The sequence below is a fragment of the Schistocerca serialis genome, chromosome 1 (assembly GCF_023864345.2).
Source record: "Schistocerca serialis cubense isolate TAMUIC-IGC-003099 chromosome 1, iqSchSeri2.2, whole genome shotgun sequence".
Lineage (NCBI taxonomy): Eukaryota > Metazoa > Arthropoda > Insecta > Orthoptera > Acrididae > Schistocerca > Schistocerca serialis.
The window spans coordinates 606,850,629-606,870,422 of NC_064638.1; the positions used below are offsets into that span (position 1 = coordinate 606,850,629).

The 19,794-nt window shown below is 43.4% G+C and overlaps 1 protein-coding gene across 4 annotated transcripts in view; it reads right to left on the reverse strand.

Annotated features, from left to right (window-relative positions):
• Positions 1 to 337: 337 nt before the first annotated feature.
• The window catches only part of LOC126477410 (mitochondrial intermediate peptidase), a 130,835-nt gene continuing 111,378 nt past the window's right edge, over positions 338 to 19,794 (reverse strand). For all 4 annotated transcript variants that reach the window (XM_050103613.1, XM_050103614.1, XM_050103615.1 and 1 more), the window contains exons 10-11: positions 11,188 to 11,421; positions 338 to 725 (exon numbers count right to left, since the gene is read on the reverse strand). In XM_050103613.1, the coding sequence (XP_049959570.1) occupies positions 414 to 725; positions 11,188 to 11,421 (546 nt within the window). In that variant the 3' untranslated portion in view covers positions 338 to 413. The remainder of the gene's footprint in view (positions 726 to 11,187; positions 11,422 to 19,794) is intronic.

A 19,794-nucleotide genomic window follows, 5' to 3' on the forward strand; every position in this document is an offset into this window, starting at 1 on the left:
TTACCTCTATCAAAGCATTCTGAGCATTCCTCCGAAACTATCATAAACCAAAATTTCCTGGTTAAAAAGGATCTGTCTGTTAAATCTTTGTAATATAGATGACTATTACACAATTCCTTTACACTACTTCTTCAACCGTCAATAAAACGTTAATTTGTACTTTCAATGATACTCTTACATAACTGACACTGAAATTTTGTGACATTCTATTAATGTAAATTCCCAAATTTATGAAATAGGATTTAGCTGCCAAGTTGTCTTGACATAGTGCAACCAAATGTAATGACGGCTTCATTTTCCTCAAATAATACAGGAAATTGATTAAAAAGAAACCAAATTAACAAGAAAATTATATTTAAATAAATAAACAATCGCAATATTTATAAATTTACAGTTCTGTACAATCTAACACTTTAAGCTTGACAGGAAGATGTTCTTTTTACATTATTTATATGCTCTCTCTTATTGTCTATTTCAGTAATAAGACTGTGTGCAAGGTTCACTGGTGTCACATCTCTTTGCAGAAACTGGGATACAAGCTCTTTTGCTGGCTTTCCTCCTCCGTGTGCCAAGCATTCACGCCTATATTTTTCACCTGCAGATGAACTTAAAGGATTTGCCTCAAAGTATTCCTGCCATATCCAGGAGGCCAATGCTCTTGAAAGTAGATACGAGTAATACTTAGCACCGTAGCCAACCAGGTGAGAAAATCGTAACTGCCATGCCTAAGAAAAGAGAAAATCAAGTAAATTAGCAGACACATCAGAATTGAAACAATAAACAAAAATGAAAAAAGGCTACCACTCATCTTTAGCTGACTGATTTGTCATGATATACATACCTCTCATTACAGATGTTTTCAAAGAGGCTGCTCTTTTCCTGGTGGAGCACACATTTTTTCTCACACACAACCAGACACCCAAATACCCCTACTGGTGATTATGACAACAGTTACTGTTGATCAGTGGTTGGTTAGGCTAACAGAAGTCAGAGAGGAAGAAAGATTTGGCAGCTGTGATGGGTATAATTTAGGGGGAGAGGTAGCAGGGAGGTAAAGGGAGACTTCATAGAGGGGAAGACCTATTTCTCGCAATAGAAGTAGTTGACTGATGAATCGTTCCACATCATTACGAAATATCGTATTCATGATCCATGGAACTAGTATTAATCTAATCTGACTGAAATGGCAACATTCACATACTGTTGAGAGAGAGAGAGAGAGAGAGAGACTGAGAGAAGGGGTTGATGTGAAGGGAAATTTTGAGTAAAATAATGGGAAGGGGACTCGTGCAGGACTGGTCAAGAATAGAGTGAAAATTCCAAAAAGTTCAGAGGAGCTGGTGCTCTTCTTTCTCTGAATGGGAGTGAACATGTAAATGGAAAAGGTACGGAAGCATTTATTGACATCAATGATGATGATGATGAGAGCTGAATTTTCAGCAGTTGGCTGGTCAAGGCTGCAGTTAGCCACATTTTGGCAGTGGCCATTCAGTCATGTGTACATTTGATTTATCATTCTCACACGAAACACCTCATAGAGCACAGATGGAATATAATGTGCCTGCGCACACATATAACTTATCATCACTTACCAACCAAGTTATTTTTCCTCCATGAAGAATTACCATATAGTTCCAAAAGCTTTGATTATTATTTTTCTATTTAGGTGTTTTTTATCAGCATTACTAGAAATTTTGTTGCCCGAAGGTAAGTACTGGCCAACTACTCTACCTCACAATAATTTTAATACAACACTAAACTAACTGATGAGCGTAGGAGTTTGGGTAGGACATCCTTCATATCAGAGCACAACAATAGCTGAACCCCTGGCAATTGATGTGTTTACTTTTTAATTCCTTTGTGACATGGTGATGGGAATACTGCCCAGTCATTGATTTACAGTGAATATTTGTGTTAATGCCATTGGAAGAGGTGACATGTGAAATTTGTTTCTATGCTAGCTGTGCACAATATCATTTGTCTGGGAACGATCTGACAAGGGTAACAGTTTATTTGATTAACTCCTGCTTTGTAAAAGAGATGTGGCACCCACAGATGGCAGATACCCCTTGAGTTTAGAGGGACAAGGTCAAATGAATTTGAGAACAGATGTTGAGTTATGGAAGGAAGAGCATTTTCCTTATAATGGGTCAGATCATATTATGATGTCAATGAATTCAAACCAAAAAATGGGTTTTAGATATTGAGCATGTAGGATGAATTCCACTAAGTGATGTCGACTTCTTGTAAAATCTCAGAACATATTCTGAGCTCAAACATAATGAGGTATCTTAAGAACAAAACAACCTCCACTAAGCCAACCAACATGGATTTCGAAAACATCAATCACGTGAAACACAACTCGCACTTTTCTCACATTACTTATTGAAAGCTTAGTATCAAGGCAACCACGTAGAAGCAATGTTTCTTGATTTCCAAAATGCATACGATTCAATACTGCAAGTACACTTATTGTCAAAAGTATGATCATATGGGCTATCAAGTGAAATTTGTGACTGGAATGAGAACTTTTTGTAGGGAGGACATGGCATGTTTTCTTGGATGGAGAATAATCATCAGATGTACAAGTATGAGGTTCGTCCTTAAAGTAAGGTCTCCAACAAGCTCTCATCAAGACGGAATGAGGTAGTCTAAATCAGACAACAGCGCGGGTTCCTTGCTTCACGCACCACTATTCTTGCCATTCCCCACCTCTCTGCACATTCTTAGGGTATCAGCTGTTAATGACATAAGGGGTCAAACCCAATTGAAATCCATCACCAGTTCACCAATGTGTACGGAGGAAAGTGTGTGGATGTAAAAAAATGTGCATAACTGGTGTAGGGAGTTTGCGGACGACCGTACAAAAGAGCAAGACGAAGCTGGCAGTGGGCGTCCATCAGTTTCGGACAAGACAGTGACGAAAGTCAAAGAAGTTTTGCTTATAGACCAGCAAGTGATCGTGTGAGAGATTGTTGAACGCTAAGACTACCATGGAAAAGATTTTTATGGACATTTTGAAGTATGCCAGTTAAGTGCACCGGATGCTCACTGATGAACACAAAAGGAAGTGCATCAAAAGTGCCTGGATGTTTCTGTGCCATCACTGGGAGAAAGATGAGGAATTTCTGGATTCAATTGCAACTGGGGACGAGACCTGGGTCCACTACTTCATGCCAGAGACTACGGAACAATCAAAACAATGGCATCATTCCAGTTCTTCAAATGTCAAGAAGTTCAAGCAAATGCCATCAGTTGGGAAGGTGATGACTTTGGTATTCTGGGATAGGAACGGTGTTCTCCTGGTCAACTACCTGGAAAGAGGCACAAAAATCAATGTGGCAAGGTATTGTGAGGCACTGACAAAGCTACACTGGACTATACAGAACAAAAGGAGGGTTTGGCTGACAGAGGGAGTTCGTTTGCACCATGACAACGACTGCCCTAACGTCACCAAAACCACGACGGATCTCATCATCAAGTTCGAGTGGGAAATCAGTTGACCATCCTCCATACAGCCCTGACTTGTCGCCCAGTGACTACTATTTACTATTTGTTCCCCAACTTGAAACAACGTTTGGGGGGAACAAAATTGTCAAGTGATGAAGAGCTGAAGGCAGCTGTCCATTCCTTCCTTCACAAGTCGGCGGGAGAGTGGAACAAGATAGGTATGAAAAAGTTTCCAGAGCATCTTCAAAAACACATCAATCACGACAGGGACTATAATAAAAAATAGCTATATAACTGTAATTGGATTTGCAATAAAATGATGTTTACTATGTGAAAAAGCGATGTAGACATTAATTTATCAACAACCCTTGTAATTTCGGGCGTGCCCCAGGGAAGTGTGTTGGGACCTTTCCTTTTCACGTTGCAGACATATTAATAGTAAAATCAGGCTTTAATGAAGTACTATCTCAGAGAGGCTGCATAAATATTCAATCAGATCTTGTTAAGATTTCAATGTGGTGCAGAGATTGGCAACTCACTCTAAATGTTCACAAAACAAAAAAAGTCAATGAGGCACTGGTGGAATTGGCCGACTCATGCAAATACCTGGGAGTAATACTTTTCAGGGATATGAAATAGAATGATCACATAGGTTCAGTGTGGGTAAAGCAGCAGGTGGTAGGCTTCGGTTTATTGGTGGAATACTGGAGAACTGCAATCTTTCTACAAACGAGACTGCTTAAAAATCACTCATGCAAATGGTTCTAAAATATTGCTAAGGGTGTGTGGGACCCATGCCAGATAGGACTAATACGGGATATTGAGCGTATACAGAGTAGTACAACACAAATGGTCACAGGTTTGTTTAATACATGGGAGAGTGTTGTAGAGATACTGAAGGAACTGAACTGGAAGACTCTTAAAGACAGACGTAAATTATCCCAAGAAAATCTAACAAAGTTTCGAGAATCGGCTTTAAATGATTAGTCTAGGGATATTCTACAACCTCCTACATATTGATCACATAGAGACTGTGAGGATAAGATTAGGATAATTACTGCACACACACACACACACACACACACACACACACACACACACAGGCATTTGATTAATCATTCTTCCGGCACTCCATACGTGAATGGAACAGGAAGAAACCCTAATATCTAGCAAGATGGGACATGCCTTCTGCCATACACACTCACGGTGATTTGCAGAGTATAGATGTAGATAAAAAAGTTAGCACTGAATGGTGCCATTGTAACTTGTTAAAATGCTCCCATAAAAAGATTCTCTATCTTCATAAACCAGCACCTCCAACCAACTATCTGGAATTTCCATTCACACATCCAACACACTAACTGCTTCCACCACCACACATCCACAGTTCTCTCCATTACCCTCAGACTCCTTATTTGCCACTGTGGAATCCACATTGCTGTACATCAACATCCCCAATGCTCAGATCATATTTGTCCAGTATCCTCTAGATACCAGACCTACTACCTACTCCCTACTCCTTATGATCAATTACATTCTGACATTTCATTGCTAAAGGTTAAATCCACAAACAATTATGTGGAAATGTCATGATTATCCAGATGACAGTATTCCCTATTCATATCAAACACACTAACAATACTTCTATTACAACAGCAGTGCTGTGCTGCAATTATTGTACAGCATTCTACACTGAGGCAACACAAGCCATGGGATAACTCCTAATGATATGTCAGACCTCCTTGTGCCCAGTCTACTGCAGCAATTTGATGTGGCATGGACTCATCATATCACTGGAAGTCCTCTGCAAAAATATTGAGCCATGCTGCCTCTATGGCCATCCAAAATTGTGAAAGTGTTGCCGGTGAAGAATTCTATGCACGAACTGACCTCTTGATTGTGTCCCATAAATGTTCGATGGTATTCACGTTGGGCTTTGTTGAAAACACAGGCCGCTGCCTGTGTGGGGTCTGTGCCACAGTTGAACTCTACCATCAGCTCTTACCAAATGAAATTGGGACTCGTCTGATGAGGCACATTTTTCCAGTCATCTAGGGTACAACCAATATGGTCACAAGCACAGGATAAGCACTGCACATGATGTCATGTTGTTAGCAAAGGCACGTGCATCAGTCATATGCCGCCACAGCCCATTAACACCAAATTTTGCCACACTGTCCCAAGAGATACGTTTGTTGTATGTCCCACATTTATTTCTGCACTTTTTCACACAATGCTGCAAGATGATAGGTAATCAATGATGCGTAATGACAGGTAATGATTACTTATCAACGCGCTCTGAAATGAGGGACATCCTGCCCGAGACACTACCCACCCCTCCTAAAGTGGTGTTCTGTCACTCACCCAACCTCCACAAGATCTTAGTCCATCCCTATGCCACTCCCAATCCCAACCCATTGCCACAAGGATCATATCCCTGTGGAAGACCCAGGTGCAAAACTTGCCCAATCCACCCAGCAACATTTCCTATTCCAGTCCTTTCACAGATTTGTCCTACCCCATCAGAGGCTGAGCTACCTGTGAAAGCCATTTACCAGCTCTGCTGCAACCGCTCCACAACTTTTTATATTGATATGACTACCAACCAGCTGTCCACCAGGATGAAAAGCCACCATCAAACTGTAGCCAAGAGCAAAAAAATGGCTCAAATGACTCTGAGCACTATGGGACTTAACTGCTGTGGTCATCAGTCCCCTAGAACTTAGAACTAGTTAAACCTAACCAACCTAAGGACATCACACACATCCATGCCCGAGGCAGGATTCCAACCTGCGACCGTAGCAGTCGCACAGTTCCAGACTGTAGCACCTAGAACCGCTCGGCCACTCCGACCGGCTAGCCAAGAGCAAAGTAGGCCACCCTGTGGCACAACACACAGCTGAACATAACACGCTTAATTTCAATGGCTGCTTCACTACCTGAGCCATCTGGCTCTTTTCCTCCATCACCAACTTTTACGAACTGCACAGATGGAGTTATCCTTACAACATGTCCTCCACTCCCATAATCATCCTGGCATCAACCTAGGGTAATATCTTGTCCCCACACTGTTCACCCAACAGTTTCACGCCCTCTGTCCTATCACATGTTTTCCATTCTCATCTCCTGCCCTGTTTATTTGTAGCCCTCTGCCAACGCATCGGTCCATCTTTCCCACTCCTCTCCTTTTTTGTTCCTTTCTTCCTCACCTCTCTGCCCACAACTTCCTGACGCTGCACCCGTTGGCAGTCTAATTCCTGCACACTCCACCAGATAGTGTCCGTCTCACTCCCCACATGCACACTACTATCCCTTCCCCATCCCCTCCAGTTTGCTGCTTGCTTCCCACATGATGTTGATTTCCGGCCCAAGATGCTGGAGTTGGCGGTCTTGTGAGCATGAAGTGTGCTTGCTTGTGTGTGTGTGTGTGTGTGTGTGTGTGTGTGTGTGTGTGTGTGTGTTTTACTGACAAAATCTATGGCTAAAAGTTATACGTGAATGTCTTTTAATCATGCCTGTCTGCAAATTGACATGTCTTCTTTACAGTAATTAGCAATCTATCTTTTCCTACATTGTTGAGATTTCTACCTGGAGTTTCCACTGTTCGATTTTTTCTTTGTGGAATGCATAAGCAGGAAAGCCACACCCACGTCTACTAGCCAGCTTTCATTCATTTCACAGTCATAGTGTGGCCTGTGTAAACTCTTCAAACCTCAGATGTATTGCTGCAAACACTGTTGGAGAAAAATGGTAGGTAATGTTGCTGAACATTTAGCTGAAGTGGTTGTCAATGAAGTCCGTCAACATCCCTACGATATATTGTCAGCAATATGTAATTTTTATTGCCCTTATAAACACACCATTATATCTGTTCAGATATTTGTTTTGTATTTTTATTATTTCTTTGAGGTTCTCCTTCAGTGGTGGGTGAAATTAGACAGCAGGAATTCCTACATCACAGCAGATGTTGCATGGAGTTACCAAAGCCGTACCGAGTGCCACGGAGGATCTCAAGAGTATTCCTATGCACTTCCATGGAAATAAGACACAATAATGCTAGTAAAGAAAAAGATAAGAATTTATGTAAAGGCATTAGTTAGTATGAGCCTAGATACTGTTCACATGAAATGTTTGTAGCCACATATCTGTAATAAATGTTTATCGACATTCCAAAACAGAATTATTTTATTCAATAAAAGTCAGAAATATAAAGAAACACTAAATCACTATTATGGCGGATTTTATATTGGCAAGGCTGAAAAGTGAAGCTGTAGCAATTGGGGATGAGGGGAGGGGGAGACAGATGGATATTACATGAGTGCTGGTATTGAAAATTAGGAAAGATGAAGAGAAATACTGAAAAGCAAATACTCATCATTTTAATTCTGACTCTAATGTTCAGAATCACATTTCACACGGCGACTAAGTGAAGAAGACTGAATCGGTGAGAAGTTTCCTAATTCAAACTACATCATTACACATGGAAACATTATGGTACAATGTTTAAGGCTAAGCAACTTCATAACATAAAAAGAACTGAAGGCTCTCGGGATCATTTTGAATTTCATTATAAAGCTGAAGATTGGACCAACAGCTTACTTTCTAAAGTGATAAGGATAGAATCTGAAGTAACAAATTAAAATTGGAACCAAGACTGGGACTTGGAACTGGATCTCCTGCTTACTAAGCAGATGTGTAATCCATGACACCACCCTGGCATTGTAGCTGATACAACTGCTCAGACTACCCTAGTCCAGCGCCCTCGCTAACACAAACTTGAATTCACACCTCAGCTTATCTTAATTTTCCTTAAATAGTAAGTACTGCCGAGGCCCTCCGATATAGGAATAACACCACAGCTTTGTATGTAATGGGGAAACCCTGCCTGTACCTCAGATATAGGTGAGCTACTGATCAGATGTAATTAATTTTCCTGCAGACATTGAGTCTCAACTTTATCTTCAGTAAGGACAGAAGCTGAAGTAAGGAATTAAAATTTATGCCAAGACCTGGATTTGAACTCGGGTCCCTGCTTACTAGGCAGATGTGTTTTCACTACTTCACATAGGCAATACTGACGGTTTAAGAAGGAGAAAATCAAGATGGGCTGAGGTGTGAACTGACGTTTGTGTTAGGGAGGGCACTGGACAAGGGTAGCCCATGAAGCTGTGTCAGCCACAATGCCAGAGTGATTGAAGTGGATTACACATCTGCCTAGTAAGCAGGTCACCTGCGTCCTAGTCCAGCTTTGGCACAAATTTTAATTTATTACTTCAGCTTCTCACATTATTGAAGATAAAGTTGAGACTCAATATGTCTCCAGGAAAATATAATTTGTAAAGTGAGTTGATGGATTTTTTAAATGAGACATGGGAGTGCTGTGATTCAGTGGTCTGTGAGTCGCGTGTTAGGTTTACAATGATAGGGAATCAGCACTGATTGGAAGTCGGACCAACACTTAATTGATGCATCTAGAAGTTGCCTAGTGCTTCGTGATTTGAACTTTAAACATTTTTAACATAAATGTATATATCTGTGTCCGACAGAACAGGCCTCACTCGTGACGATGCAGCTAGTCCTACATTTCATGTTTATATGTATGTAGCAGTTGTGTCATCAAGGACGTCTGTACTGTCGGACATGTCTGACAGAACAGGTACCACTCAGATACATACATTTCTGAAAAAAGAAGGGGACAGCTCCTTGACATTTGTTTCAGTGCGAATGCACAAATATTGTCCAAATATCTGCAGGAATCAGGATTTGTGAGTACTGAGTTTAATGGATGAGAGACACTACAATGCATTGTGCAGTAAGTTGGAAATTTGAGTCGGTCATGGACCATGCCCGGCTGGCCAAAGCAGTTAGGCCATGACTCGTAAGAAGTGGTAAATCCAGGTTTGAATACCAATCCAGCACTAATTTTCAACTTTCACTATTGCCTTATTGTAATGCCCTGTGTGACTAGCCATCACATTTCCACCACATTCCTTTCCTTTTCCTCCCGTTCCTACATTTCACATTTACATTATTAACACCATAGTCACTAAAATATATAACATGGTTGTGGTACTGAAAGTCTAGAAAAGGGAAATGAAATATTGTAAATCAAATACTCATCAATTTAATTTCAGCTTTGATGCACAGATCACCCTTCAGTTAGCAAAGGCAAAATCTTTATACCAAAAATGGTGATACAGGTAAATAAATTAAAGTTTCAGTCTATTACTGGCAAATGCCAGAACAAAATCTGTTTTCTTTTAATGCCTTCAGGCACTGATATTTAATCTTCTACTCATCGTTTTATGGACTCAAAATGATTGATGAGTCTAGCAACGGACAAGTGTTACTTTTACAGGACACAATGGTCAAGTACTCAAGTGTATGGCATGAATGGCTGGGAGATCCTGAAAGGAAGGTTTAGCCACCTAACTGGAAAGGTTTTCACTGTCCTTTGTGCCTGCAGGCATCTTTCCTTTGCAAAGTAAGAGACTTGCCTGCGTGCATATGTGTAAATGCCTGGAATTTGTGTGTGGGGGGGCTAGAGAGAGGAGGGGGCTGCTCACATACTTAACGTCCCCTTCAGACGGACATATCAGCAACAATACTGACACATCCCCTCACTTCACTACGCACTGCAGAAGTGTTTGGAACGTAGTGCAGGGTATTGGTGAAGACTGGTGATCCGGCTGTAGAGGCAGGTTAGCAGTCCTCTGATAAAGAATGATGGATCACACCAAGTGACAACTATTACATATGCTCAACCATGGACATAACCTTACAACTCAGGAGGCAAAAGGAAGAAACAGTGTGTGTGTCAAGATATTGTGAATGATTCCTCAAGATTCTCGGCAACACATGTTTAAGGTTTTAGTAAAACATTCTTAGATTTTCCAGAATGAGACTACAGAAAGTAGATATGATACAGGGTTCTCTATTTTGTTTCTTTTTGAGTGCGCATATGAATTCACCACCCACAGTTTGCTTGTGGTTGGGGTACTGTTGAGAGTACCAGTAACTGATACCAGCTAAGGCTGACAATGGCATAAGCTGGCAGCTCATCTCGTCAGACACGTCTGTCACCAGCAAGACGACCACTGTATTAACCCAAGTTACAGTGGGCTGCATCTGACGTCACAACTTGCTTCTATTCTACATAGTCCTCTACCCACTCACTTACTAACTGTGTCTCGATGAAGATAATATGTTCTAGCATATATTCTGAAGTGTCACAAAATACGAAATGCGTAAGCCTGGGTTCCACTGTTAAGAAGTAGTGTTGCTGTCGCTGCTGCTGCGAGCCTGCAGTCATCTCAGAAGAGTTTTATACAGAAAAACATGGCTTTATTTCAGTTAAGTGCTACTACTACATTCCAACAAGATAACACCTATTCATAAACTGCTAGAATTTTTTAAGCTTGTTCATAGCTCTAACTCATGCCACCATCAATCTCTACCATAGTACAGAAGTTCTCATTGCATTTCAAATTGTATTCATGAAAGAATGGTTCTCTTCCAGAAATATAGTTGTATTAGACATAAAATTTTACTTCCAATTTTTAATTACCACCATTTACACTTATATAAAATGTTGGTTTTCCCCATTACCACACAATTACAGTATCAAAATTTATATCCAATTACTGTTTCTTTTTTATTAATCAATATTAATTACAACCTTTGATTCCACACTACAGTTGTAAGAGCAAATGTACTTAGAACAAAGGAATTACTTACTGTATTGGCAACACATGGTATTCCATAGTATTTATTTTGAAGCTGTGCTAGAACATCTGTTGTTGAGCCCTGTAATGGGTGGTGACTGTGATAGCATTGGTCAAGTGCTGAATAAAACACTTGTAATTGCATTTCTGATGCAGCAAACAAATGCTTTGATGCACATAAACGAATGAGCATGTCTTCTGGCATTTTCTCTTGAGTCTGAAAATGTCTGGCAAATGTCTGTACAACCTGTGATCAGAAATAAAGCATAATAAAGATAAATTGATGAAGAATATTGGCACAAAATTTGAATTTTCAATGCACAGGTCATTAATATCATGAGAATGTGGTAGAAAACTGCATCTAGTAACTCATAAATATCATACAGCACTGTAGAAAGTCTGAAATGGACTACTCACATTCTGTGCTTGTGTCTGGACTGCTGCACAATTATATTGCAGAAAATTAAAAGCACTCTATTTTTCTCTAATTCATGGTCCTAACCCAGTTCCCATGCCCACATTCAACTAATGTTGCATGTACCTGCATGACCCGCCTAAGATCCTCAGAAAAAGTGAAAATTGCAAATGGACTGTCTCTCGATCTAGATATTAAAGGTTCACTACTTTTTTCACATTCTCCACTTACAAAGACCCTTCTGTATTTTAGACACTCATGTGTTTCTTACACATGAGTGTCTAAACAATGAAAACAATCAATTTTTGACAGAATTATTTAACTGCATGGATAAAAAATCTACTCACTAATCAGCAGCAGAACACACACATAAAAGAAGGTTGTAATTAGGCAAGCTCTTGAAGCAAGTGGCTCCTTCTTCAGGCAGAAAGGTAGAAGGGGAAGGAAGAGGGGTGAAGGAAAAGGACTGGAGAGGTTTAGGAAAAACGTTAGATTTCAGGAAAGTCACCAAGAACCGTGTGTCAGAGGAGACTTACCGCACGGGATGAGAAGGAAAGACTGATTGTTGGAGGCTGCATCAGATGAGATTTGAAAACCTTAGAGCTTAAAGGTGGAAGACTGGGTAATATGCAGGACAGAGATTACTGCCTAAACAACATGCATGAGTTAATAAGAGTGAAAAGCCAAGGGCATTGTATGTAACAGAGGTGGGAGGGGGCAGTGAAAAATAGATGGATAAGACAATGAAAGCTGTAGAAAACTAAAATGGAGTGAAGAAAAGAATAGTTACTGTGAAGAAATGATGAAACTGAAGAAATTAATGTAAATGAAGGCCAGATGGGTGGAAGGTAATGTTGTAGCGCTAGTTCCCAACTTCAGAGTTCTGAGAAACTGGTGTCTGTGGGAAAAATCTAGATGGTGCATGTGGTGAAACAGGCACCGAGGCCGTGATTGACATGTTGTAGAACGTGCTCCGCAACAGGATATTGCGTGTTGCCACTGTACACCCTCTGCATTTGCCCATTCATCCTAATTGATAATTTGGTGGTAGTCATGCCAATGTAAAAGGCCGAACAGTGTTTACATAACATGTGTCATTTCACGGAGGAGGGGGAGCCTCCTGTGAAACGACACGTCATATGTCATATACCAGTGCTACACCATCACCTTGATTCTTGCCACCCACCTGGCCTTAATTTACATTAATTTCTTCCGTCTCGGCATTTCTTCACAGTAACTACTCTTTTCTTCACTCTATTTTAGTTTTCTACAGCTTTGATTGTCTTACCTGTCTATATTTCACTGCCCCCCCCCCCCCCCCCTGTTATGTACGATGCACTTAGCTTTTCACTCTTATTAGCTCATGCATGCCATTTAAACAGTAATCTCTGTCCTGTCTCCCACCTCTAAGCTCTCAGGTTTTCAAATCTTGTCCAATGCAATCTCCAATAACCAGTTTTTCCTTCTCACCCCGTGCAGCCTGTCTCCCCTGACCCACAGTTCTGGGTGACTTTCCCAAAATCTACCCCTTTTCTTAGACCTCTCAACTGCTTTTTCTTCGCCACTCTTCCTTGCCCTTCAACCCTACTGCCTGCAGACAGAGCCACTGGCTATGAAAGCTTGCCTAATTACAACCTTCTTTTATGTGGGTGTTCTGCAGCTGCTTGGTGAGTAGATTTTTTATTTATCCAATTAAATTACACCACAATCAGCAATATACTTCTCTCCTATTAGATCATCAGAGACAGGGTTATCCTGTGAATGATCCTCCTCGTCTTTTATTTACTTAGTTTTTCTACTGGTAACTTATGCATGCACTGGAACTATTGAAGTGGAGAATATATAACAATTAAATTCAAATACTTTCAATTTCCACCAAAATCAAACTCCCATTCAAACTGACAAGTTATTTAAAAAGTATTCTCTGATTAACAATGTACCCAGATAACTACTGAAACTTCAACACCTCACTGCAGTTTCTTACAGAAGTTCGTGCCCAAGGCAAATGTTACTGTGAACAATTATCCATATTAAAAGGATGTGAAATTATGTAAACAAATATGCATCCAAGCCAAAGAGACTGTGAAAGAAAAGATACTGATAATTCCTGAATAAATCTCCTACCTGGAAGTAATCCACTTAACTGAACTGTAATAATTAACACTTTGATTGCAGAGCTCTTTCAGAGAATTTGAAGATCTCTATGCTCCATACATGATGGACTATTACAGTAGTTCATGTCCACACTGCCTATGGAGCTTTCAACAGTTGCAGAAGTTCAAAGATTCATGCTTGTTTATCACTTATATGCAGTCAATTTTGGTATCAATTCAATAGCAGCACTTCTTGCAGTCATTTGCTTTAAACCCAATATGCAATATTTCCATGTACAGCACATTAGAGAACCAATTACAGACAAAGAGAGAGAGGGGGGAGAGGGAGGGAGGGGGAGAGAGTGAGGGAGGGGGGAGAGTGTGAAAGAGGGGGGAGAGTGTGAAGGAGGAGGGAGGGAGGGCGGGAGAGAGGGGGAGAGATGGAGGGAGGAGGAGAGAGGGAGGGCGGGAGAGAGGGGGAGAGATGGAGGGAGGAGGAGAGAGGGAGGGAGGGGAGAGGAGGGGAAGGGGATGGGAGGGATAGGGAAGGGGAGGGACAGGGAAGGCAAGGGAGAGGGAAGAGGGGAGAGACGGAAGGGGGGAGAGAGGGAGGATTGGTTGGTTGGGTTAAAAGAGGGTGGAGGGACCAAACTGCTAGATCATCGGTCCCTTGTTCTGATTAAAATAATTCCATAACGGTAGGTGTAAAATAACTGAGACATACAAAACACAGCTGGAAGATAGGAGCAAACCACAAGAATGACAGAAGAGCAAACAAACAATAAAATGGACAAATCAGACAAGAAAACCACAGAGAGACCCAAGAAACATGTACAAGAGATCAAAACAAGAGAGCAGATTACCGTGGCTGGCTCACCATGGGAATAAAAGGGAGAAGACAACCATTCTGCAACACATTAAAACCTCCACCCTAAAAGCACTAGTGTGGAGGACACAGACAGAAAAAGGACATGGGCTAAAACTTAGATCAAATGATAAAACACACCCTCACAAATAAAACATAAAAATAAAGCTGCTGCTGAGGCCTTGTTGCCCAAAGGTAGGGTGCTGAGAAAGTTAAAAGTCTGCTGCAGAGCAGCTAAAAGTGGGCAGTCCAGCAAGAGGTGGACGACTGTCATTTGTGAGCCACAGCACCACTAAGGTGGGTCCTCGCGACAGAGGAGGTAACCATGTGTTAGCCACATAAGGCCAATGCAGAGCCGGCTGAGGACAACTGATTCCCTGCAAGAGTACTGCATGGAAGACTTCCACACATTCGTAGTCTCCTTAATGACATGCAGTTTGTTGTGCATACTGTTATGCCATTCCGTCTCCCAAAGCCGAAAAACCCTTAAGTGTAAGACAGAACGCAGGTCAGTTTCAGAGATGCCCATCTCCAGAAGCAGTTTCCACGTAGCCTGTTTGGCCAGCTTGTCGGCAAGTTTGTTGCCTGGGATTCCGACATGTCCTGGGGTCCACACAAACACCACTGAAATATGGGACCGTTCCAGGGCATAGATGGACTCCTGAATGGACACACCGGACTCATTCTAAATGCTCCCGTCACTAGGCGAACACCAAAGTGGTACACTGGGTCAAGTAAATTCAATGCTGAGGGTGCCACCGAACCATAAACGAGACTCCCGTAGTCAATGCAGGATTGAACAAGGGCTCTGTAGAGCTGCAGCACCATAGAGAGATCTGCAACCCAGTTGGGGTTCCTTAGGCAGCAAAGGGCATCGAGGTGCTGCCAGCACTTCCGCTTAAGCTGATGAAGGTGAGGTAGCGAAGTCAATTGGGCATCAAAAACCAGTCCTAAGGATCGATATGTCTCCACTACAGTGAGTGGATCGTCATTACGGTTAAGTTCTGGTTCTGGATGAACAGTGCGACGCCAACAGAAATGTATGACACACAACTTTGCGGCTGAAAACTGGAAGCCGTGGACTAGAGCCCATGACTGCACCTTGTGCACCTGGGTACCACTCAGTAACACCAGTGCTGGAGGAGCAGTACGAAATTCAGATGTCATCCAAATACAGAGAAGGTGATACCCTCGATCCTACAACTGCATCTAGACCGTTAATAACCACTAAAAATAGAGAGAAACTCAATACGTAGCCCTGCTGAACGCCATTCTCCTGAATACAGGGGCAACAATGGGAGGCACCGACTTGGACATGGAAAGTACGGGGCGACAGGAAGTTTTGGCTAAAAATTGGGAGCAGGCCCTGGAGACCCCACTCATACAATGTGGCAAGGATATGATGTCGCCAGGTTGTGTCGTATGCTTTATGCTAGTGAAAAAAAGATGGCAACCAGATGTTGGCGTCTGTAAAAGGCTGTTTGGATGGCAGACACAAGGGACACAAGATTATCAGTGGTAGAGCAACCCTGGTGGTAGCCGCCCTGACATGGAGCCAGTAGGCCACGTGACTCCAGGACCCAACCCAACCAATGACACACGATACGTTCCAGCAGCTTATAAAGGAAGTTGGTGAGGCTGATGAGCTGGTAGCTATCCATACCAAGTGGGTTTTGACCGGGTTTGAGCACCAGAATGATGGTGCTCTCCCGCCACTGCGATGAAAAGATGCCATCGCACCAGATCTGGTAGAAGATGACAAGGAGATGTCACTTGTAGTCAGATGAGAGATGTTTAATCATCTGACTGTGGATCCGATCCGGCCCAATAGCAATGTCAGGGCAACCTGCAAAGGTGCTGAGGAGCTCCCACCCTGTAAATGGGCCGTTATAGGGTTCGCTGTGGCATGTAATGAATGAGAGGACTTTCCTTTCCATCCGCCGTTTGAGGGTGCGAAAGGCTGGGGGGTAATTCTCCAACTCAGAGGCTCGAGCATAATGCTCAGCAAAGTGCTCGGCAATCGCGTTTGTGCCGGTAGATAACACTTCATTGATGTTAACGCCACGGACACCTATTGGGGTCTGGTACCCAAAAAGATCTCTGATCTTCGTCCAGGCTTGGGAAGGTGATGTATGGCACCCAATGGTCGACACGTACCTCTCTCAACACTCCTGTTTGTGTCGTTTTATAAGCTGGCGAATGTGGGTGTGGAGCCGAGGTGCTATAGGGAAGGGTGCCACTTACGTCGCTGTAGAGCTCACTGACGCTCTTTAATTACCTCAGTGACTTCCGGTGACCACCAAGGGACTGTCTTTTGCCAGGGGCACCCTAAAGAACAAGGGATTGTGTTTTCCGCCATAGAAACGATCGTTGTACTGACCTGCTCAATGACAATATCGATGGCATCATGTTGGGGAGATTCAGCAGTGAAGGCAGAGGTGAAGGCTTCCCAGTCTGCCTTGTTTAAAACCCATCTGGGCAGGCATCAGAGGGCATGACGCCGGGGGAGTGACAGGAAGATGAGCAAGTGGTCACTACCACACGTCATCATGTGCTCTCCAGTGGATAGATGGGAGAAGACCACGACTGCAAACAGAGAGATCAATGGCCGAATGTGTGCCATTGGTCACACTGAAATATTTGGGGGCACCTGTATTTAAGAGGTAGAGGTCAAATTGTGACAGTAAATTTTCAACCTCCCTACCTCAGCCACTAAGCATGGTGCCACCCAACAAGGGGTTACGAGCGTTAAAATCTCCAAAAAGTAGGAACGGTTTAGGGAGTTGATCAATCAGTGCAGCCCATACATTCAGGGGTATTGCACCAAACCATCTGGAGGAAGACAGTTATTTCCTGCGTCATCCTCATCCTGACAGCCACAGCTTCAAGAGGGATTTGAAGGGGCACAGGTTCACTACATACTGAGTTCAGGACTTCGACGCAAACTCCACCTGACACTATTATAGTCGCTATGGCTCCTGTAATATCCCTTATAGCCGCGGGAACCATGTTTCCTGGAGGGCAATGCAAAAAGCAGGTGTAAAGCTTCACAGCTGCCGTAGCTCAGCCAGGTTATGGAAAAAACTGCCGCAATTCCACTGGAGGATTACGTGATCATGAGACTGGGAAGGCATGAAACACTCAATGAGGCAGTCTGCGCCTCAGGGTCACCTGCTGCCACCAGATGAGTACCTGTGCAATCGACATCCATTGTGCCTCAGGGCCCAGTGAGATCTAGGTCCTCAGCGGATGCCAGAATCTCCACCTCATCCTCAGACACAGAGCATGTAGGTAGTGGTGGGGTGTGTGCCACCACAGTGCCTTGGTTCTCGGGGGTCTTTTTCTTTTTAGGTTTCTCTCTCTGCTCCTTAGGTTTGTCTGGCTGGGAGGGCTTCACTGATTCAGTCTCAGGGACTGAGGATGACCGTGAAGCCTGACAACAAGCTACCTGTCATTGCTTTAGACACTGGCAAGTGTCAGCTTTGCCACTGGTAGGAACCTGGGAAGGGAGTGACCCAAGGGATCCCTTCCTGGCGAGAGAAGCCAAAGAAGACTTACGCTTCTCCAGCTGAGAAGTGGGGACGATAGGGGTTGCTACGGAAGTAGGTGGAGTCTGTGGCTCTGAGAGACAACTGTACGTGGTGGAATGGAAGATGGCAGAACTGTTGCCGTAGCAGCAGTGTAGGTTGACATCATATGCACAGGATGTAACCTCTCATACTTTCTCTTAGCCTCAGTGTAGGCCAGTCGGTCCAGGGTCTTGTATTCCATTATTTTTCTTTCTTTCTGGAGAATCCTGCAGTCCGGCAAGACAAATGGTGCTCTCTGAACTTGACAGATGTGAGAGGTGAGACGCAGGGAGTATTGGGATGTGAAGGACGTCCCCAATCCCGACAGGTGATGCTGGAAGTACAGCATGAAGACATATGGCAGAACTTCCAGCACTTAAATCACCGCATCAGGGGAGGGATCTATGGCTTTACATCGCAGGAGGGTGGCCCCACCCAGCAGCTGGAGAATGAGCGGAAGTGCAGATCCATGTCAACAAAGGAGGCAAGAGGTCTCAGCACATGGTGGACACTATGCGCCATGGAAGGCACCTTTCCCCAACTGGCTTGCTCTTTGGTAAAATTTTGAGAAATGGCCATCAAACACTACAGAGGAGGCAGGAATACCTCGGGCCTATTCTAACCCCCGGACCTGCACAGAGAGAGGGAGGGGGTAGAGGGAGAGGGAGGGAGAGGGAGGGAGAGTGGGAGAGGGGGAGAGGGAGGGAGAGGGGGAGGGGGAGAGGGAGGGGGTGAGTAGGAGAGGGAGGGGGTGAGGGGGAGAGGGAGGGGGAGAGGGGGAAAGGGAGAGAGAGGGTAGAGAGAGAGGACAGAGGGAGAGGACAGAGGGTGAGGACAGAGGGGGAGGGAGGACAGAGGGGGAGGGAGGACAGAGGGGGAGGGAGGACAGAGGGGGAGGGAGGACAGAGGGGGAGGGAGGACAGAGGGGGAGGGAGGACAGAGGGGGAGGGAGGACAGAGGGGGAGGGAGGACAGAGGGGGAGGGAGGACAGAGGGGGAGGGAGGACAGAGGGGGAGGGAGGACAGAGGGGGAGGGAGGACAGAGGGGGAGGGAGGGGGGAGAGGGAGAAGGGAAGGGAGGGGCAAGAGGGAGGGGAGGGGAGGGACGAGAGGGAGGGTGGAGAAAGAGGGAGAGAGGTCAATGCAACACAGATTGGCTGAGAGCTCACAACATCATGGTTTTTTGCTGTCTTGTGATTACTTTTGTTGTCTTAGTGTGTGCGGTGCTATTCTGAACTAAATTATAATGTTCCCAAGATTTGCAGACAGAAATACGGTAAGTATTGGTACACTTCTGCATGTGCTTTGTCAGTTCAGTTAATGTAATTTAATATTGATTTAAAAAAAAGGCAAACTGTAAGACATATCTGCAGCAATAAGTATCAAGTTGGCTTTACACGCCAGTTTTTGTAGATAAAATGTTGATTGAGGGGAATTTACTAAATATAACTAAACTTATTTACCTCTTTATGACGGACAATCAAGAGCAATGCCATGTCATGCCACTATGATTGCAAAATCCGAAGTGAACTTGGCTTCATGACGCTGGTATTTACAAGACAGAAACAGTGGTCACTGAATGTTAAGCAGGAAGAGGTGAATCCTAAAGGCAAGTTGTGGAAAACGACGATTTATTCTTTTCTGTGTGAAGTATGTACTTGGTGCTCTGATGTCAATAT